This window comes from Oncorhynchus nerka, linkage group LG2 (genome assembly GCF_034236695.1).
Source record: "Oncorhynchus nerka isolate Pitt River linkage group LG2, Oner_Uvic_2.0, whole genome shotgun sequence".
NCBI lineage: Eukaryota > Metazoa > Chordata > Actinopteri > Salmoniformes > Salmonidae > Oncorhynchus > Oncorhynchus nerka.
In genome coordinates, this window is record NC_088397.1 from 30,680,367 (window position 1) to 30,702,321 (window position 21,955).

The 21,955-nt window shown below is 46.5% G+C and overlaps 1 protein-coding gene across 1 annotated transcript; it reads left to right on the top strand.

Moving 5' to 3' along the window:
* The first annotated feature begins 1,830 nt into the window (after positions 1-1,830).
* On the top strand, positions 1,831-20,514 carry LOC115134076 (trafficking protein particle complex subunit 10-like). Its single transcript, XM_029667687.2, has 23 exons — positions 1,831-2,019; positions 2,778-2,859; positions 3,019-3,154; positions 4,628-4,824; positions 5,089-5,284; positions 5,390-5,501; positions 6,053-6,300; positions 6,728-6,874; positions 8,870-8,984; positions 9,317-9,393; positions 9,710-9,801; positions 9,987-10,127; positions 12,513-12,625; positions 13,050-13,606; positions 13,840-13,981; positions 14,122-14,280; positions 14,576-14,805; positions 15,053-15,153; positions 15,468-15,594; positions 15,698-15,868; positions 16,045-16,225; positions 16,346-16,540; positions 16,755-20,514. Exons 1-23 carry the CDS (start codon positions 1,959-1,961, stop codon positions 16,997-16,999), a joined length of 3,825 nt encoding a protein of 1,274 aa, XP_029523547.1. The 5' UTR covers positions 1,831-1,958; the 3' UTR covers positions 17,000-20,514.
* The last annotated feature ends 1,441 nt before the right edge of the window (positions 20,515-21,955 follow it).

Sequence of the window (21,955 nt, forward strand, 5' to 3'; positions counted from 1 at the left end):
TCTCTTCTGCCAAAATAAAACTGGCCTTGACAGCAGCCTGGCCTTGTGATTTGGCTTTTTTGAACAGAGCCTGTCGAGATTTGAGGCCTCGTTTTAATTCCTCTGCCTTTTGTAGCCTTTGTTCCATGTCCATATTCTTGTTTTTGTCCGCGTGTTTCGTTTCATAATGTCGTCTCAGATTATACTCTTTCAGTACCGCCACACTTTCTCCACACAGAAGACACACAGGTTTTCCAGCTACCTTCGTGAACATATACTCCGACTCCCACCTTGTTTGAAACCCCCGGTTCTCAGTATCCACCTTCCGTTTTGCCATTTTTGATGGGTATCTGAAAGTTAATTTTACTGTGATGCTGACGACTGCTGTGCCAATAAATATTGAAATGAAGCAGCCTACTGCTCGGTGCGTCACCTTTGCATTGTGGGAAATGTAGTATTGGTGCGTGTAAAAGATCTGCGGGCTGCCGGCTTGCTGCGGGCCGGTTCTAATAATAAATCAAGATCATCCCAGGGGCCAAAAAACCTTCTTGCGGGCCGGATGTGGCCCGCGGGCCTTGACTCTGACATATGTGCCCTAGACCCACTCCAATTCGCATACCGTCCCAACAGATCCACAGATGACGCAATCTCAATCGCACTCCACATGGCCCTTTCCCACCTGGACAAAAGGAACACCTATGTGAGAATGCTGTTCATTGACTACAGCTCAGTGTTCAACACCATAGTGCCCACAAAGCTCATCACTAAGTTAAGGACCATGGGACTAAATATCTCCCTCTGCAACTGGATCCTGGACTTCCTGAAGGGCCGCCCTCAGGTGGTAAGGGTAGGCAACAAGGGTAGTAAGGGTAGTCTGCCACACTGATCCTCAACTGGGGCCCTTCAGGGGTGTGTACTTAGTACCCTCCTGTACTCCCTGTTCGCCTATGACTGCGTGGCCAAACACAACTCCGACACTGTCATTAAGTTTGCTGACGACACACCAGTGGTAGGCCTGATCACCGACAACGATGCGGTGCCTGTTCATTTATCATTTGCATGGTTTATTATTTGCATGTTTACTCCCTTAACATCGGGAAGACGTACCGGAACATGAAGTCTGATGCCAAAAGGCTTAGAGACCGTTTCTATCTTCAAGCCATCAAACTGCTTAACACTTGACCTGGACTGACTCTCCATACCTTAGCGCACACACACACACACACACACACACACACACACACACACACACACACACATAGTCAAGTGAAATCCATAGATTAAGGCCTAATGAATTTGTTTCAATTGACTGATTTCCTTATATGAACTGTTACTCAGTAAAATCTTAGAAATTGTTGCATGTTGCGTTTATATTTTTGTTCAGTATAGTTAACCAATAGCTACCCGGAATATCTGCATTGACCCCTTCTGCACTAACTCGTTCTGACTATGCATACATACTGGACTCACATACTCACAAATACTTACATTGACACTCCAACAGATGCATATCTGTATTCCCAGTCATGTGAAATCCATAGATTAAGGTCTAATGAATTTGTTTCAATTGACAGATTTCCTTATATGAACTGTAACTCAGTAAAATCTTAGAAACACACATACACACACACACACACACACACACACACACACACAGGCAAACATAACACACACACACACACAGGCAAACATAACACATGCACACCATTTGCCACACGCACACGTGCACACGTACACACACACAATGTGTGGTTATGGTGCTTGTAAGACAGCTGGGAACTCGGGGGAAAAAACGAGGTCAAATCATGAACGCGGCATAACTCTCGTTGACTTTGTGCCGGATGTCGTCATCTTCTAAGGGACATACAGGAAATGAAAAAGGCCCCAATTCGATACAAGCAGAAATGTACAGCTCTGATAACAACACTAGTGATATTGTTCACTTTCAAATGGAGGACTAATGTTGACTCTCGGAATCCATGGAGGCCCATGAAGAAAAGCCAATCATCTACACTATGGAAAACAAGCCGATTGTGACATGTTAGTTAACCTTTGAGTTGTCTCGTTAACGTTAGCTTGCTTGGCTAGCTAGCTAGAGTTTTCCTCAGTGGCTGCTGTGCTGTGTGAATCTGATTGACACCTCAACCAATGCAGTGGCCGCTGCAGATAATCTATTTTGTCTAACCGGCGTGCTAGCCAGCTACTGTATATCGTTTTTAAAGATGGTTTCAGAAGTCCCTACATTGGCCATTTTTAAAAGGACATCGCTTTCTATGCTAGTTAGTAGCTAACAAAATAGTATATTCCTCATGCAATCCATTCTTTTACATAGTCGAGTCGGGCTGTTTTAGCTAGCTAGTTAATTAACAAGCTACTAATCAAACGAGGTCTGGATGAGAATACCTACAAGTAGTACACTGCGCAGACTGTTCTAGTTTGAGGACTGTCAATGTATCAACGACAAGAGCTAGACAAGACCCTGACAGTGCGTTATTTCAAGAACATGTTCTCTAGCTAGCTAGTGTAGTTCGCTATGATCTCAAAACACATAGTGCTGTTACATTGCCTCTGTTGCAAACTCAGACTGTTGCTCTGGGTGACGTAGCCTAAGGTGTGCAGTGAGACAGCTCGATGGCTAGCTAATAAAATGCAACGAAACAAATGAGTCACTGATCTCATTGAGCCCTAAAAATTGGAATAAGATGCTGGTTGGAAGCACAGTGGTTGAACTATTTTGCCTGTCTGCTCTCTCTCCCTTTCTCTCTTCTTCACTACTCTGTCTCAACCCCGACACACAGGTGCTGGCGACCAGAGCCTGTTCACTTCTCTCTACACCTCTCTGGCACAGCAGTTACCCAGGGAGTCCATGGAGTGGAGGAGGTGAGCTATTGGGATGTTTGCACTTCGCTATCAGATGTGTGTGTGTGCACGCTTGCGCAACTGTGTGGTTTGTGCAACGTTGTGGATGTGTACGTGTTTGAGCGTGTGTGCCCGACTGTGTTTTAAGTTCCTTTGTTTTCAATGTCTCCTCGTCTGAAGGTCCTACGGACGCGCACCAAAGATGATTCACCTCGAGGCCAACTTTGTTCAGTTCAAAGAGGAGCTACTTCCTAAGGATGGAAACAGAGCCCTGCTCACCTTTCCCTTCCTGCACATATACTGGACAGACTGTTGTGTGAGTAGTCGCTATTTGATGTAGTAGGACCATATTGGACAGACCGGCATTGTTGTTGGTGTCATAACATTCAACACTGTATTATGATTCACACGAAAAACTCCAATGGCCGTGTGTGTGTTTGTCTCATTAACGCTGTTTCTATTCCTACATCTCAGCATGTAAAGCACGCCTCTTATTCCCCATTCTGCTGCATAGGCTATAGACTACCTACCGTAGACTATCGGCGCATCACCCATCACTATGCAATGGGAACTTCAGGCAGTGTCATTGTTTTAAACCTGAACGTTTTACTTCAAATAATGAGGAATGTCTTACCTTGCTTCCAAGTAGCCTTTGCGATCATCCTTCCATTAGAAACGTGGAGGCAATTATTTTATATAGCCTTCCTCGTGCTCCTTAACCAGCATTTCTCTCCCGTGCTATTGGTTTTCATATCAACTTTCTTTCGTTGTCCATAAGCCAAAGGCACAATCCTGAGTCGTGTTAGCAAGCCATCATAGTAGTTGCTATTAGATTCCCCCTCTTTCTAAGTTTCCTCTCACATATGGAATATTAGGTGCGCTGTTTTGAACTGTGTTTTCCTCTATTTGCATTTTGGCAAATGTTTGAAAATGACGTTTTATTAGAGTTCAATAACAGGCTACAGCCTTTTGAGTGTAAGATGAAGGGCTTGCTATTCCTGCACGTTTCCATTAAGCTCGTAATGAAAAATGGCCAGTCCTTGTATGCATGCATTGTATCAGAGAGGAAGAGGCGTAGCGAGAGGTTTCACTCTATCCAAAGTCTGTCCAATTTGTTTCTACGGGCTTATTTTGGGCCTAAGCTTGTCGCCTGCCTTGCCGCTTTGGGATGACTCCCATTGTTAGGGCGGAAACATAAGGATCTTGTCATTATATACAGGTCTCTGATAGTATTTTCTGTTGGGCACGTCGTTTTAGTGTTTGGAAAATGTTTTACCGTTTGTTTACCGGTTAATGAGGTTTGCATTCCTAGCATGCAATCTATAAGGTGTCGAAAGCGTTCCACAGGGATGCTGGCCCATGTTGACTCTAATGCTTCCCACATTTAAGTTGGCTGGATATCCTTTGGGTGATGGACCATTCTTGATACACACAGGATATTGTTGAGCGTGAAAAACCCAGCAGTGTTGCAGTTCTTGACACGAACCGGTGCACCTGGCACCTACTACCATACCCTGTTCAAAGGAACTTAAATCTTTTGTCTTACCCATTCACCTTCTGAATGGCACACAATCCATGTCTCAGTTGTCTCGAAGCTTAAAAATCCTTCTTCAACCTGTCTCCTCCCCTTCATCTACACTGATTTGAAGTGGATTTAACAAGTGACATCCAATAAGGGATCATAGCTTTCACCTGGTCAGTCTGTCATGGAAAGAGCAGGTGTTCTTAATGTTTTGTATACTGTGTGTGTGTGTGTGTGTGTGTGTGTGTGTGTGTGTGTGTGTGTCAGGACACTGAGATGTACAAGGCATCGGTGAAGGATGACATGCTGCGGTGGCAGAGCACCCTGCGGCTGCACGGCTCGGTGGACTGGCTCATCGTGGTGGTGGAGAGCGAAGCCAAGAAGAAGAACAAGACCAACATCCTGCCGCGCACCTCCATCGTGGACAAGATCCGCAACGACTTCTGCAACAAGCAGAGCGACAGGTCGGCAACATCACCACTCTCATCTCTTGTTATAACAGAATCTGAGCGTCTTTTGTCTACCAGTCTTTTGATCCAATCCTGTTGTGTAACACACCAGATTCATCTTAACAAGGACCTGAGCAACTAATTTAGTAGAATCAGATTTGCTAGTTGAGGGATGGCCCAAAAGCCTGCAGGTGTGTGGCTCTCCAGGAGGAGAGTTGGGGACTTTTCCCTCTAACACCCCCACACTCTCTCTCTATCTCTCCCCTCCCCGTGGTTCAGGTGTGTAGTTCTGTCGGACCCTCTGAAGGAGTCGTCTCGGTCCCAGGATTCGTGGAGCTCCTTCCTGACCAAGCTGCGCACCTTGCTGCTCATGTCCTTCACCAAGAACCTGGGCCGTTTCGAGGATGACATGCGCACTCTTCGCGAGAAACGCACTGAGCCCGGCTGGAGCTTCTGCGAGTACTTCATGGTGCAGGTGGGTCACTCCCACCACCTGTCAATCATCCATGCTCTACTACAGGGGAAGCAGTTATAACCTATTTAACCAACGGTTGGGTGTGTGTGTGTGTGTGTTGTGCAGGAGGAGTTGGCCTTTGTGTTTGAGATGCTGCAGCAGTTTGAGGATGCCCTGGTCCAGTACGATGAGCTGGACGCTCTCTTCACTCAGTATGTCCTCAACTTTGGGGCTGGAGGTACAACGGCATTGTTTACTACCCCTACCGTGGCTCTACAGTGCGACCATTTTAATTGCATATGCGCCTAAATATTTAGCTGTGTCCTGGAATTTTTATTTAGCAGCACCAGTGTGCTTAGAAAAATGAAGGATTCCACCTTTTTATTACCCTACAAATGTTTCATTGCGCTTCAAAATGTATTTGTGTACGCCTACATTTTTCAACTTAGGTGCACACGTGCTCCTTGTAAAAAAGGTCAGCGTAGAGCCATGCCTACTTTTTACTATAGGCCTATTTGTGTTTGTTTACTGTACTACTCAGGGCAAAATCTTGTTCTTGTGTCCATGTCTGCTTTCTTTTTCTATGTTGTGTCTACGTCTGTCTGTTGTGTCTACGTCTGTCTGTTGTGTCTACGTCTGTCTGTTGTGTCTACGTCTGTCTGTTGTGTCTACGTCTGTCTGTTGTGTCTACGTCTGTCTGTTGTGTCTACGTCTGTCTGTTGTGTCTACGTCTGTCTGTTGTGTCTACGTCTGTCTGTTGTGTCTATGTCTGTCTGTTGTGTCTTTCAGACGGGGCCAACTGGCTGGGCTCGTTCTGTGCCCCGGTGAAGCGCTGGAGCGGGCTGCTCCTGCGGCGGCCCATCGACATGGAGAAGCGCGAGCTGATCCAGCGCGGCGAGGCCAGCCTGCTGGACCTGCGCAGCTACTTGTTCTCCCGCCAGTGTACCCTGCTCATCTTCCTCCAGAGGCCCTGGGAGGTCACCCAACGAGCCCTGGAGCTGCTGCACAATTGCGTCCAGGAGCTGCGCCTGCTCGAGGTACCGTGTGTTTTTGAGTACTGTATTGCAGTCAGACTGGGCCCGAACTTCTGACATACAAATAACCTTCGATCGCAAATTACTACTCGTTATGTGATGAACTATTCTGCAGTGCACCTAGTCTTGCTCAAACTGATCCCCTCAAACACTCTGATTCTGGCCACGGACTCTCCTGTGTTTCCCCTACCATTGTATAACTCTCTGTTGCCTCCTGCCAAAAAGAGTTTGGTTTCCTCTATTGGTGTGATATATTGGCTTTGGTTTGTGCACGAGCTGTGTGTGTGGGGCACGGGTGGAGAAGGTGCTTCTGGTATCCATGGTGTGACATTTTTGAATGTTTTGAATCATTTTTTTTTTTTTGATTTGTGGATAATAATAAAAAAGTATATTAAATGTAAATCTAGTGATCCTCATTTTGTGTGTGTAGGTGTATGTGGTCCAGGGGGCGTTGGACTGCTGGGTGTTCCTCAGCTGTCTGGAAGTGCTCCACAGGATCGAGGGCTGCTGCGACCGCGCCCAGCTAGAGGCCAACTGCTCCCACACTGTCGGCCTGTGGACCTACGCCACGGAGAAGGTGGCCTACCTACCTACCTACCTACCTACCTACCAGCATATACAGTGCATTTGGAAAGTATTCAGACCCTTTGACTTGTTCCACATTTTGTTACAGTACAGCCTTATTCAAAAATGTATTAAATTGTTTTTTTCATCATTCTACACAATACCCCATAATGACGAAGCAAAAAAAGGTTTAAAGACATTTTTGGAAATGTATTAAAAAAATTTTTAAAAATGTAAATATCATATTTACATACACTACCAGTCAAAAGTTTGGACACATCTACATCATTCAAGAGTTTCATTATTTTTACTTTTCTATATTGTAGAATGTTAGTGAACACGTCAAAACTATGAAATAACACACACAGAATCATGTAGTAACCAAAAGTGTTAAATAAATCAAAATATATTTGAGGGAGTGTCGCTGCACAGCTATTTTCAGGTCTCCAGAGATGTTAGATGTTGTTTAAGTCCGGATTCTGGCTGGGCCACTCAAGGACATTCAGAGACTTGTCCCGAAGCCACTCATGCGTTGTCTTGGCTGTGTGCTTAGGGCCATTGTCCTTTTGGAATGTAAACCTTTGCCCAAGAGTTCCTGAGCGCTCTGGAGCAGGTTTTCATCAATGATCTTGCTGTACTTCGCTCCGTTCAGCTTTCCTTCGATCCTGACTAGTCTCCCAGCCTGCTGCTGAAAAACATCCCACAGCATTCAGGCGAAAGTGTCCAATCTTGGTTTCATCAGACCAGAGAATCTGGTTTCTCAAGCAGGCTTTCATGTGCCTTTTACTGACAAGTGGGTTCCGTTTGGCCATTCTACCATAAAGGCCTGATTGGTGAAGTGCTGCAGAGATTGTTGTCCTTCTGGAAGGTTCTCCCATCTCCAGAGAAGAACTCTGGAGCTTTGTCAGAGTGACCATTGGGTTCTTGGTCACCTCCCTGACCACCTCCCCCGATGGCTCAGTTTGGCCAGGCGGCCAGCTCTAGGAAGAGTTTTGGTAGTTCCAAACTTCCTCCATTTTAAGAATGATGGAGGCCACTGTGTGCTTGGGGACCTTCAATGCTGCAGAAATGTTTTGGTACCCTTCCCCAGATATGTTCCTTGACACAATCCTGTCTCGGGAGCTCTACGGACAATTCCTTCGTCCTCATGGCTTGGTTTTTGCTCTGACATGCACTGTCAACTGTGGGACCTTATATAGACAGGTGTGTGCCTTTCCAACTCATGTCCAGTCAATTAAATTAGCCATAGATGGACTCCAAGTTGTAGAAACATCTTCAGGGATGAGCAATGGAAAGTGAATGCACCTGGGCTCCCGAGTGGCGCTGCGGTTTAAGGCACTACATCTCAGTGCTAGAGACGTCACTACAGACGCTGGTTCGATTCCAGGCTGTATCACAACCAGCCGTGATAGGGCGGCGCACAATTGGCCAAGCGTCGTCCGGGGTAGGCCGTCATTGTAAATAAGAAATGTTCTTAACAGACTTGCCTAGTTAAATCACAATAAATACATTTTCGAGTCTCATAGCAAAGGGTCTGAATACTTATGTAAATTAGGTATTTCTGTTTTTTTGCAAATTCTAGAAACCTGTTTTTCATTATCGGGTATATTGTGTGTAGATTGATGGAAAAAATAAATACATTTTAAAGTAAAGCTGTAACGTAACAATGTGGAAAAAGTCAACGTGTCTGAATACTTTCTGAAAGCACTGTACCTACGGCACCTCTGACCCTAACACACCACTGCTGGTACACTGTGTTAGCCCTTGCCCTGGGGGCCTACACCATTCTGAAGTCACAAGGGGCCTGCTTTCCAAAAGTATGCTCGATGGAGAATCATTGTTAAGTGCTTCTTAGTCCAAGACTAGGCCTAATCTGTGTCTGCGAAACCAAGGAGTTTCACCGGGTCAAGAAACTCTGACACACTTTCTGGTGATCGTCATAAGACTCCATTTCCACCTTGTCACTGTGGCCCTATGTATGTTGTGATGCGTGTGTTGTTGTTCCCAGCTAAAGTCTCTGGGCTACCTGTGTGGCCTCGTGGCCGAGAAGGTCCCCACCTCCGAGGACCTAAACCGCACCGTGGACCTTTTGGCTGGCCTGGGGGAAGAGAGACCAGAGACGGGTATTACACACACACTAATGCCCTAGGCTTTTAGCTCAGCTGACCCAGTTCGCTCACAATAGGCCCTTGGTTATAAAGTAGTAAGACCTGAGCGTTGTATTAGAATGAATAATGTTGGAGTTATTTGATAAAGGTTGTGTTGTATGCCGTGTCAAACTCCCTTCGCCCTCTGTCGTGCAGACGACTCTCTGTTTGAGGTTGAAGTGGGGTACTTTTACCGTCAACCCAAACACATCATTGTGAGGTCATGGAAGTTCATTGCACTGAAAGGAAAAAGCTGAACTGGTCTTTAGAGAAAGTCTTAAGTTTGTCTCCTGTGTTCTCTCTTACAGTCAACAGCCTGCAGAGCCCTTACAAAAAACTCAATGAGGCCTTATCGTCTGTGGAGGCATTTGAAAAACACTATCTGGTAAGTGCCATGTTGATTATGTGGATAATGGTGTAGCCAGTAGCAGTAGTCCTTGATAAGAGCCTTGATTCTGCTTCATAATGTTGTGTGTGTTCGTGCGGGGGACACTTCCTAGACAGAGTGCCTCTGTTTATAGTCTTGGTATCTAGTTCATTGGGCCCCATTGCCCTCCAGGCCCACTCTCTTTAGGCACTGGGGCAGAAAGCCATCACAGAGCTAAACATTCTTATTTCGTGAATGCTGTCTTTGTCCTCTGATCTCTCTCTCTTTTTTACATTTTTTTTTTATTAAATTAAAAAATAAAATAAAAATTTAGGAGCTGTCTCATGCTGCTATGGAGATGTACAGAGCCATAGGCAGGATGCGCTCAGCCCGGCTCATTGGGAAGAGTCTAGCTGAGTTTTACATGTAAGCCTTTCTTTCTCCTATCCTTTTTGTGTTCCCTCTGCCTCTCACTCTCCATCTCTGAATGGTGTTTCCAAAGATGAAGGTTGCTGGAAAAATGATTAGCCCCAGTCAGCTAAACATGCTAATGAATGAAAGGGTGTAGGGTTTCTCTAATTTAATAAAAACGGTGCTAACTGTGTGCGTAGGAAGAAAGGTGACCCGGAGAGAGCAGAGAGCTTCCTTGATGACTCTCTGAGGTCATACGTGGCAGAGGGGTGGAGCCTGCAGGTGACTCATACCAGGAAGCAGATGGCCGAGTGTCAGAAGCTCCTGCAGCAGACTGAAGAGTATCCTCTCAAAATGCAGTGTTCAAAACAACTGGGAACTCCGAAATCTCCGACTTCCGAGTTCAGTGCGTTCAAGACAACTGGGAACTCTGGGGGGGACAAGCTCCGACTGGGGAAAATTATTTTGAATGGTCATCCAACTCGGGAACTCGAGCCTCTTTCTAGAGCTCTGACTTGAAGATCACTGACCTCATGATTTGACCTCGTATTTTTTAGAGTTCCCAGCTGTCTTGAACACACCTGACAGGAGGAGAGGAAGCACTTCTGCCAGGAGATCCTTCTCTTTGCAGCGGGAAACAAAAACAAGTGTTTGCCATTGGACAAGTTCAGGTAGCCCCTCCCTGTTTCATTCCATTTTCTTCCGTTTGGTGCCTTATGTATAAGACCCAATGTCAATCAGTCTCAATGGGCGCATTCGACATTGCAACGGATTTTAAAGGCGAGTTGAGACTGACTACAACTACTCAATGTTAGTTGTAGGTCAGTCAGCCACAATTTACCCATAATACATCACGGTTTAGATGCTCTCGACATGGACAATGTCTTCATTGGTGTACAGTCGTGGCCAAAAGTTGAGTGACACAAATATTAATTTCCACAAAGTTTGCTTCTTCAGTGTCTTTAGATATTTTTGTCAGATGTTACTATGGATTACTGAAGTATAATTACAAGCATTTCATAATTGTCAAAGGCTTTTATTGACAATTACATGAAGTTGATGCAAAGAGTCAATATTTTCAGTGTTGACCCTTCTTTTTCAAGACCTCTGCAATCCGCCCTGGCATGCTGTCAATTAACTTCTGGGCCACATCCTGACGGATGTTAGCCCGTTCTTGCATAATCAAAGCTTTGAGTTTGTCAGAATTTGGGGTTTTTTGCTTGTCTACCCACCTCTTGAGGATTGACCACAAGTTCTCAATGGGATTAAGGTCTGGGGAGTTTCCTGGCCATGGACCCAAAATATCAATGTTTTGTTCCCTGAGCCAATTAGTAATCACTTTTGCCTTATGGCAAGGTGCCTCATCATGCTGGAAAAGGCATTGTTCGTCACCAAACTGTTCCTGGATGGTTGGGAGAAGTTGCTCTCGGAGTATATGTTGGTACCATTCTTTATTCATGGCTGTGTTCTTAGGCAAAATTGTGAGTGAGCCCACTCCCTTGGCTGAGAAGCAACCCCACACATGAATGGTCTCGGGATGCTTTACTGTTGGCATGACACAGGACTGATGGTAGCGCTCACCTTGTCTTCTCCGGACAAGCTTTTTTCCGGATGCCCCAAACAATCGGAAAGGGGATTCATCAGAGAAAATGACTTTACCCCATTCCTCAGCAGTCCAATCGCACTACCTTTTGTAGAATATCAGTCTGTCCCTGATGTTTTTCCTGGAGAGAAGTGGCTTCTTTGCTGCCTTTCTTGACACCAGACCATCCTCCCAAAGGTCTTCCCCTCACAGTGTGTGCAGATGCACTCACACCTGCCTGCTGCCATTCCTGAGCAAGCTCTGTACTGGTGGTGCCCCGATCCCGCAGCTGAATCAACTTTAGCGCTTGCTGGTCTTTCTTGGGCGCCCTGAAGCCTTCTTCACAACAATTGAACCGCTATCCTTGAAGTTCTTGATGATCCGATAAGTGTGCAAAAGCAATGATGACGGCACGTGTTTCCTTGCAGGTAACCATGGTTGACAGAGGAAGAACAATGATTCCAAGCACCACCCTCCTTTTGAAGCTTCCAGTCTGTTATTCAAACTCAACCAGCATGACAGAGTGATCTCCAGCCTTGTCCTCATCAACACTCACACCTGTGTTAATGAGAGAATCACTGACATGTCGGCTGGTCCCTTTGTGGCAGGGCTAAAATGCAGTGGAAATGTGTTTTGGGGAGTCAGTTCATTTGCATGGCAAAGAGGGACTTTGCAATTTATCTGATCAGTCTTCGTAACATTCTGGAGTATATGCAAATTGCCGTCATACAAACTGAGGCAAGCAGACTTTGTGAAAATTAATATTTGTGTCATTCTCTCAACTTTTGGCCACGACTGTACATTCTATATGAGCCAGGGTCATGTTCAATAGGGCCAACCGTAACAACTGTTTTTCAATGGAAAATGAAAACATGGGACTCCTATTGGACAGATAGTACCTCCCTGGTTCATACCGTTTCGAAGCATTATATGAGTGGGTGGACTAAAGATTTCCATCATGGGTAGCTAGGTGTATAATGACCTCAAAGGAAGGTTGGCTACTATTTCACCCCCATCCAATCCGCATGCTAGGTAGGGAATCCTTTCTGAAGCCTCTTCTTTCACTCTCCCATTGCATTGAAATAGCCAGGTTTCAGTCAAGATACAATCTTCTAGTTCAGGTTTCCTTGACTCACTGTGCCAGCTACCTGCAGACCAGTGCCTTGCTGGCGGGCGACGCCAACCTGACAGAGGAGGAGAGGAAGCACTTCTGCCAGGAGATCCTTACCTTCGCCAGCCAGCCCCCGGCACCCTCAGGTGAGCACACACACACACTGCGTACACTCGAGACATGGCAGGAACAGTCAAAGCTGTTTGTTCTTGTCTACTGCATCAATGAGTTGAAAGCTTCTAATTGCACAATGAAAAATCCAAGGATCCTTGTCCGGTTGTCTTAACTTCTGAGAGACTTGCCAACTAAACTGGTCAAACATGTAAATAGTGGCTATTTTTTTGTCCCAAGACTGATAAACATTCACCTGGTCCCCAGATCTGTTTGTGCTTTTGTCTGCTCCATTGTCATTGTCAAGCCTGACAATTTCATAAGGAGTTGGCAAGAGAGCAGAAAGACTGGCACCCAGGCTAGACCAACACAACTCTGACGTCACAATGTTGCCATGTAATGCATTGCCCTCTGTAACCTCCCTCTTTCATCCCCCTCTTCCTCCTCTCGTCTCTCCAGACCAGACTGTGGCTCTGAGCATGGCGGCGTTCGCCCAGCTGCGCCAGATGCAGTTCAGCCCGCCTGGCGCCGTGGTGCACGTGGGTGCCGCCCTGCAGCTGGAGCTGCGCGTGCGCTGCCTGATGCCTGTGGCCATGCAGGTGGAGCAGCTGGCTGCCACTCTCCATTTCAGCCTGGAGCAGGGCGGGGCGAGGGGCCGTGCGGGTAGCGCCCAGAGGAGGGCGGGCCATGGACCACAAGGCCAGGGGGACGGGGTGGTCCTGTTCCCCCAGGGAAGCCCCCTAGCTGGGGCCGGGATGGGCGCTTCGCTACCCCCCGCCCTGGAGCTTTACGAAATGCAGGACCGCAGCCCGTCGGACAGCTCGCTCACCTCCACGGGGGTGGTGTGTAAGAACATGCACCTGCTGCTGCGGCGCCACGACAGCTCCGCCTCCCTAGACACGCCCACCGCCGGTGCCCTCCCGGCAGCGGTCGCCGTGGACGACGGGGCCCAGATGTTGAGGGCACGCGACATAACGCTGCAGCCCGGCGACAACAGCATCTTGTTCACGGCCCCGGTACGTTTTCTTTCAGCCTCCTGTAACGTCATCAACAGTCATGTCTCGAGTCCAAGTCCACTCCGTGGCTCATTTTCAATTTGTCTAAAGAAATCTGTTCTCTCCTTGCCTCCTCTCCATTAAAACAGAATCGGGAACGCTGTCGATTTAGAGGTCAAGTGTCACTTTATCACACCTTGTCGGTCTCTCTTTTTCTCTTCCCCCACTCTCTACTCTCGCTCTTTTCTCTCTAGACTGGAGAGCCGGGCTCGTACACGTTACGTCAGCTGTGCGGGAGCGTGGGGAGAGTCCAGTTTGTCCAGTCTCACATCTACCCTGTGGTGCAGTACGAGGTCTACTCCCAGGAGCCTCAGCTCACCATCGAGCCCCTCTCAGGTCCGTCTGTCTGGCCCTCTGTCCCCTTCTTTAGCCACAAACAGTGAATGCTAATCGCTGCCGGTTGATATGTGGTTGGACCGGGTCATCCTTGTATTTTTACGTGTGGGTAACAGTGTGTATCTGTGTTTTCCCTCCAGACAACCTGTTGGCAGGCATTCCCCAGAAGGTGACATTCACCATAGCAACAGGCCACTACAGTGTGAAGAAGGGTGACGCGTTGCAGCTTAGCAATACAGACTCCATGCCCATCCTCCACTCTAGCTGCTGCTCTGCTACCGTCCTGTCCAGCACGGGAGGTCAGCCTTCCATCCATCCACTCTGGGTCAGCGGTCAAGGGTCAGAGAGGTTAAAGGGATAGGTCATCCAAATCTTTGCATTGCAAGTAGTCTATAGACGAGGAGAGACTGCAGCCCAGCCGCTGCCTCCAATCACTAATATTAGCCCAGGCAGGTCTGGGAGTTACCATGGAGATCAATGACCCTCGGTCCATAGGGGGAGACACCTTTGGCGGTCCAAGCTGACTGCCTTTCCCTGCTTCTGCTGTTGCTAACTCTTTTCTGTTCTCTCTCTCTCGCGCCCATCTCTTTGCAGAGCGCATGGGGGAGAGTGCTCTTTCCATCCAGTCATCGGAGAAGGTGACCAGCATCTCCCTGCCCCCCACCCCTCCCTACCACACCCTGGAGTTCCAGCTGGAGGTGCTGTGCCACATCCCCCCCACGCCCTTCAAGCCCGACATTGAGCGTCTCACCAACGGCGAGGTCCGCCACCGGCCCAAGAGCCACAACCACGCAGACAGTGGCATGATCAACATCGACCAAAAGGTTTGAAGACCGTTTGTCCTCCTAGCCTATAGTTAACCCCAGGACCACCTTTATATCATTTACTAGGGTCATGTTCATTAGGCACCCAACGGAAGACAACAGACTGAAACGGAGGGACTACCTGGATTTGTCCAATGAGTATTCCGCCTCAATGTTTGGAAAGGGTTTTGTTACACTGTGGCCTAATGAACATGACCATGCCTATCCTATGTTTACAGCCCTGTGTGTTCTCTTTCTGTCTCCATAGGTCTCCATCGACTGTCCTTGGTCCATCTACTCCACTCTCATAGCCCTCACCTTCTATGTCCCTTTCAAAGCCAAGCACTCAATACTCTCTGCTGGGAAAAGGTAGGTCACACACACACACACACACACACACTCCCATCTGCTTTTCCTGTACAGGGGACATTTTTGTCACGCACAGTCACAGATGTGTGCAAAAAATACAGCATGATGTAATTTGAACCATTTTTATTTATTTACTGAGTGACGCGCCCAATTCCAATTGCAGTATTTGGAACCCGCATTGGGTAACCTTCTCGTCTACTATTTTAAATTCATTGAATAGACACTATTCTTTTGCCACGTCTGCTCATTCAGTAAGGAATCTATTGTGACGTTGAGAGTCTAAATATTGATCTGACTCCTGACTGGTCACACAGGAAGTACATACAGGTGTGTCTCCAGAACGTGTCTGACACAAACTTCCACCTGGCGGACCCGGTCCTCACAGAGCGCCAGCCCACAGTCTCGATGGAGCTGCTCTCACTCAATGTTAAAACGCAACAGGTTAGTAACTGACCGTACACACACACTTCATCTCTCTCTCTCTCTACACACACACACACACACACACACACACACACATCTGTTCTGATCCTCTTTGCCTCAGCCGGTGTGCAGTCAGCAGTCAGTCTTCTGCCTGTGGGAGATGCGTTGGGCCAAACCCCTCCCGCTGTGCCTGCAGTGTGCATTCTCCGCCAGCTTCGCGCCCGTCTCCGCCTCGGACACACACACAGCCTTCAAACCCTACCGCTACGAGTTCCAGCTGGACCGGGTCTCTGTGAGTATACACAAGACCCAGCTCTGGGTCGCGTCATAAGACACTACATGGAGGAAAACACGTTTTTTTTGTTTTCCGTTGCAAAAAAAAACAAATGAACACAACCCTGTTCTCATCGCAAACAAACGTCGTTCTGGGCTTGAACATCGCTCGATGTTGCTAACCCTCCTCCCCAGACCCTTTACAGTTTGAAGGCGGAGATCTTGCCGCCGTCCGGGGACCAGCACTGTCGCACCGGCGCCCTCTGTGGCCTCGAGGTGTCCATCACACGGCAGGCGGAGCCCAGCGAGACTGAAGGGGAGGAGGAGGAGTCTACGGAAATAGAGGGCCTGAGGACCACCAAGCTCATGTATGAAGGTAGGACACGGGAAGGTGTGTGTGTGTGTGTGTGTGTGTGTGTGTGTGTGTGTGTGTGTGTGTGTGTGTGTGTGTCATGTCCGATACTTACCTGTCTACCCTGGTGTGTGTTGTCTGCAGTGGTGGACAACAGCAGTAACTGGGCGGTGTGTGGCAAGAGCTCGGGGGTGGTGTCCATGCCCGTGGCTGTCAGCGCCACACACAGGGTTCAGATGGAGGTCATGCCCCTGTTCGCCGGTCACCTGCCCTTCCCCAACATCAAAGTGTTCAAGTACCTGCCCCACAATGCCGTCCCAGCCATTCAGCCCGACACGGGTATGTAACCCAACAGCTGCAGAACGGTCCTTAAGCTCAGTCCGTAGGCATGTCTCCCATTACTTGACAAAATGGTAGTCTATATTTTGTGCCATCTTTGTCAACCTCTTACATGCTGTTTAGATCATTTACTTGTAGGCATTATTACAGCGCGTGTTGTACTCGCTCACACACACTCAGTCACACTCATCTCTCTCTCTCTCTGGCCACTCAGACAGCTGCTTGGAGAACGACACCATATCCCTGCTGGACAAAGGGCTGGACGACCAGGGCGACACGGCCAGCATCCGCAGCCGGGGCAGCGTCCACTCTGTGGGCAGCGGGGAGCAGCAGAGGGGTCTGCCCATGCCCCGCCTGGAGCCCTTCAGTCCGGGACAGGTGTTCTATTGGAGCCAGGGGCGGCAGGTGCTGGTGCTGCCCGTTACTGATGACCACGTGATGGAGGTTAACGTCACATGACCCCTGTGGGCCGCTGCTGCACCTCCCCCTATGCCCCCACCACGCCTGGCCCTCTGTGGTTTGGTTCCTGGCTGTGGTTCTGGAAGAGGGCCTGGCGGCAGGGAACTGACACTGGCACTCCTCTCAGGACTCATTGCTGGCTGGCCACTGGCCCTGCTCCTGTTTTGGCCTGAGTTCCATCTGCTGTATTTTTATCTGGTCAATCTTTTTCATACTGTAAAACTATCTCTCTCATTGATTCTTGCTCCGTGGACACAGTAAACCGCTTAACTGTTCTGCGTAGACCCCCCCCCACACACACACACACACACACCTTTGATCGGCTTGCTGGTTCCACTGATCGTCAACGCAACCTTCTGTATGAGGCACACATGGACACACTAATGGGCGTTTGGACAGGGGTGCTTCGTTTTGTGGTTTGTATTGGTTGGTGTGTGTCTCTGTCTATGCATGACATGGCAAGTTGTGATGGATGAAGGGAAAGAGCAGGGCCGGTTAATCGTGTGTGTGTGATATCTACTCCACTTTTCCTCTTCACTCACTTTCCAGCCCCTTGCTCCCAAACCCTGCTGAATCCTCTTTCCTTTGCTGTAGTCATAGCGCCACCCTCTGGCCACAGTACAAACTGTTCAATAAGTACACATTCTTCCAGAGGAATCACTGTACTGACTGTGCAAAGGCTGCACCAAAAACACATTGTCTCGAAGGAATATGTTGGAGAAAAATATAAGTTTTGTTTTTGTGCAGATGTGAGACGTACTAATGAACACTTGCTTTTGGCTTTGTTCAGGTTTTAGGGTTCACTTATTCACGTATCGGTGGAATCTGAGAACAATGGGATGAAATGGCACTTGGTTGTTTTCAGTGACTTCTTTTTGGCTGAAAGTGACCCGTCTGTTTGAAGTGTTACCATCATGTGTTCTGACTTTGTGGTTTACTTGAATGCTGAGGTAAATTCCTATGTTTAGTAAATGTGGTGTCTGACGATTGTTTTTTTTTTTTCTCTCTCTCTTCTCTCAGATATTCGCTGTTGCTACGTTAACTGTCAGGAAGAGCACTTTCGTATCGTAGCACAATTCTTTCACAAAAACAATTTAGGAGGGGAAATTCGCTTGTGTAAATGCGATGTTCATTCGTTTTATTGACCTCTATTTTTGTACTGTGTCGCCGGATAAGTTTTGGTTGTTGCTCCGTGTCTGTCGGTGTGGTTGGTTGGTATCTACTGGAGGCCTATGGTGGCTTTGGGCCTGAGGCCTAAGCACACCCTGTAGCACACCCCTTCAGCTATACTGTCCTGTATTCCTCCACCTCTGGGCTTGTATCTAGCATAATCCCACGAACAAAGTAGTGCTCACCGCCAGGACGAAAGGCAGAAGACTTGTTCCCTCTATCTGGCCATCTTGATGAAAGAGAACCTCGCCCACTCAGACTCCACCTACAAAACTTAGTGGCAAAAAAAAAAAAAAAGTATGTGAACCCTTTGGAATTACCTGGATTTCTGTTTAAATTAGTAAACAAATTTGATCTGATCTTCATCTAAGTCAGGACAATAGACAAACCCAGTCTGCTTAAACTAATAACGCACACACACAATTATACGTTTTCATGTCTTTATTGAACACAGTGTGAACATTCTCAGTGCAGGGTGGAAAAAGTATGTGAACCCTTGACTTTAATAACTGGTTGAACCTCCTTTGGCAGCAATAACCTCAACCAAACTTTTTCTGTAGTTGCGGAACAGACCTGCACAACGGTCAGGAGCAATTTTGCCCCATTCCTCTTTACAATACTGTTTCAATTCAGCAATATTCTTGGGATGCCTGGTGTGAATCGCTCTCTTGAGGTCATGCCACAGAATCTCAATCAGGCAGAGGTCAGGACTCTGACTGGGCCACTCCAGAAGTTGTATTTTCTTCTGTTGAAGCCATTCTGTTGTTGATTTACTTCTGTGTTATGGGTCATTGTCCTGTTGCATCACCCAACTTCTGTTTAGCTTCAATCGGACAGATAGCCTTACATTCTCCTGCAAAATGTCTTGATAAACTTGGGAATTCATTTTTCCGTCGACGATAACAAGCTATCCAGGCCCTGAGGCAGCAAAGCAGCCCCAAACCATGATGCTCCCTCCACCATACTTTACAGTTGGGATGAGGTTTTGATGTTGGGGTGCTGTCTTTTTTTATTCTCCACACATAGTGTTGTGTGTTCCTTCCAAACAACACAGCTTTAGTTTAATCTGTCCACAGAATATTTTGCCAGTAGCGTTGTGGAACATCCAGGTCCTCTTTTGCAAACTTCAGACGTGTAGCAATGTTTTTTATGGACAGCAGTGGCTTCTTCCGTGGTGTCCTCCCATGAACACCATTCTTGTTTAGTGTTTTACGTATCGTAGACTCGTCAACAGAGATGTTAGAATCTTCCAGAGATTTCTGTAAGTCTTTAGCTGAGACTCTAGGATTCTTCTTAACCTCACTGAGCATTCTGCACTGTGCTCTTGCAGTCATCTTTGCAGGACGGCCACTCCTAGGGAGAGTTGCAACAGTGCTGAACTTTCTCCATTTATAGACAATTTGTCTTACCGTGGACTGATGAACATCCAAGGCTTTTAGAGATACTTGTGGAACCCTTTCCAGCGTTATGCAAGTCAACAATTCTTCATCTTAGGTCTTCTGAGATCTCGTTTGTTCGAGGCATGGTTCACACAGCAAACTCAAATTTTGTGAGTTTATAGGGCAGGGCAGCTCAAACCAACATCTCCAATCTCGTCTCATTGATTGGACTCCAGGTCAGCTGACTCCTGACACCAATTAGCTTTTGGAGAAGTCATTAGCCTAGGGGTTCACATACTTTTTTCAAACCTACACTGTGAATGTTTAAATGATGTATTCAATATAGACAAGAAAAAATACAATAATTTGTGTGTTATTAGTTTACCCACTCTGTGTCTATTGTGACTTGGATGAAGATCAGATAACATTTTATGACCCAATTCATGCAGAAGTCCAGGTAATTCCAAAGGGTATACATACATACATACATACATACATACATACATACATACATACTTTTTCTTGCCACTGTACATGCCCGAACCTACGGCAACACGGGTCTGTCTTTGAAACGTCCATGTGTCCTCTGTGTGTGAGGTTGTCTAACTGGTCAGAAAAACTATAAGATACGAAGACTAGTGATATCAGTGCTCGTCTATGTACACATCTTATTTTATGTCCAGCTGTATTTATTGTCTTATTTTTTTAAATATATTATTTAACGGCAAATAGCTGGAAGGGACGGAATCATCAATCTCACAGAAATAAAGACATTGGGAATTGTCAGGTGATTTTGTTTTTTTGTCTTTCAACAGTCATTGGTCACTGACATAAAAAACAAAAAAAACAATGTGTTTGTAAATGATTCCATGGGAGTTCAGCACCATTGATTGTATTCAGATTAGTTTAAATAATTAATCATATGTATGCATTATACAGTTGAAATTAAATATACCTATGTTTTAATGTGTCTGTGTTCTCCGTTCTGGTGCTCAGTGAAGTATTTGTGTTTAGAGAAACTGGGTGGTTTTTGGGCTGGCTCAAATGAAACATCTACCAGGCCTGTATGGTATCAACTAACTTGTTTCCTCACTTCCTGACAAAGTCACGTGCAATTTTGTCAAACTCATTGCTTTTGTGTATATGAAGGGTGAGAAGTTCAAGTCTGAGGAACAGAGACAGGGGTGCATAGAGCAGGTCAGAGGGGGGCAAGTCCTGGAGGAACTTGTAGGTGAGCATGAGGCTCTTAGGTGGTAGGGATCCAATGTGAGGTTGGTACACAAGTATGTCTTACATTTTCAGTAGCATTATACAGAATAAATCATCAGATACAGGGCTATTATGGCAAGTTATGTAAAGCAGTTCCATAAAAAAAAGTATCATAGGCCTAACTTACACTTCAATACAATACTTTTTTTTTACTGAACTGCTTTACAATACTTGACACAGTAGCCCTGTAAAACAGTGTGCTGTATTGGCCATTGTGTGCTGTGCCTTGGGCTGTCGTGGTGACTATGTTACGCCACACCTGAAGTCAGTCAAATTCCATGTGACGGGTGAGTCACGGTAATTAGGCTTCTCCCATCAGCTTTCTATAGGCTAGGCCTAATACATTTATTTCTCAACTTTTCCACTATTAAGCACGTTACTTATCTTTACAACAGGATTATAGCCTACGTGGCTGGCATGAAAATGAACTACAGGAAAAAAGCGTCCTCCATTTGCTATTTAAGTGCACAGAAAGTTATTTTCCTGCTGCCCCTGTTTCGAAACAAGTGCATGATAATGGTCCATTCTAAATCAAAAAACAATTTCACACATATATTATTTAGTATATGTAAAGACAAGGTTAAATCAAGAATAACAACAATCTACCCAATATTAAAGCTGATCCACCCCATAACAAAAAATATATATATATATATATCTACAACGAATAGAAAAAAATAAAGAATATTCTGATGGGTGACAATATTAGCCTGTCACTTGTGAATGATGCCCAGCATAAGGCAAGAAACAATATAACAATTGTGTTTTTCCGCTAATGGAACATTCGCGCTTATAGCCTACCGCCGTGTGTGCATTGATGCGTTATAACGTGAATGAATAGCCTAATAGTTTATCAACATTTGAAGCTAAACATTCTGATCTGTTGCGTCAATCACATTGCGTAAAACATTTTTTTGTATGCTAGTGGTAGTCCCAGTCTATGTTTGGAATATTAATTTCTTGCACAGAATAGAATAGGTCAACTATTGTACTATGGGAGATAGTAGATTGACATAGGCTAAGTGCTTTTGCTGTTCGTTCGCGCCTACTCATCTTGTTGGCTGGCGAAAAGTAAATGTGTACAGTTATTCCAATATCTTCAACGTGCATCTCGGAATAGTATACGGACGCGCAGTTG

Excerpts from the sequence above, each read along its gene's own strand:
- LOC115134076 (XM_029667687.2), top strand. The coding sequence starts at position 1,959 with ATGGAGGCCCATGAAGAAAAGCCAATCATCTACACTATGGAAAACAAG. Across the intron at positions 5,285-5,389 it reads GCGAGTACTTCATGGTGCAG|GAGGAGTTGGCCTTTGTGTT; the intron begins GTGGGTCACTCC and ends TGTGTTGTGCAG. Across the intron at positions 16,226-16,345 it reads CACCAAGCTCATGTATGAAG|TGGTGGACAACAGCAGTAAC; the intron begins GTAGGACACGGG and ends TGTTGTCTGCAG.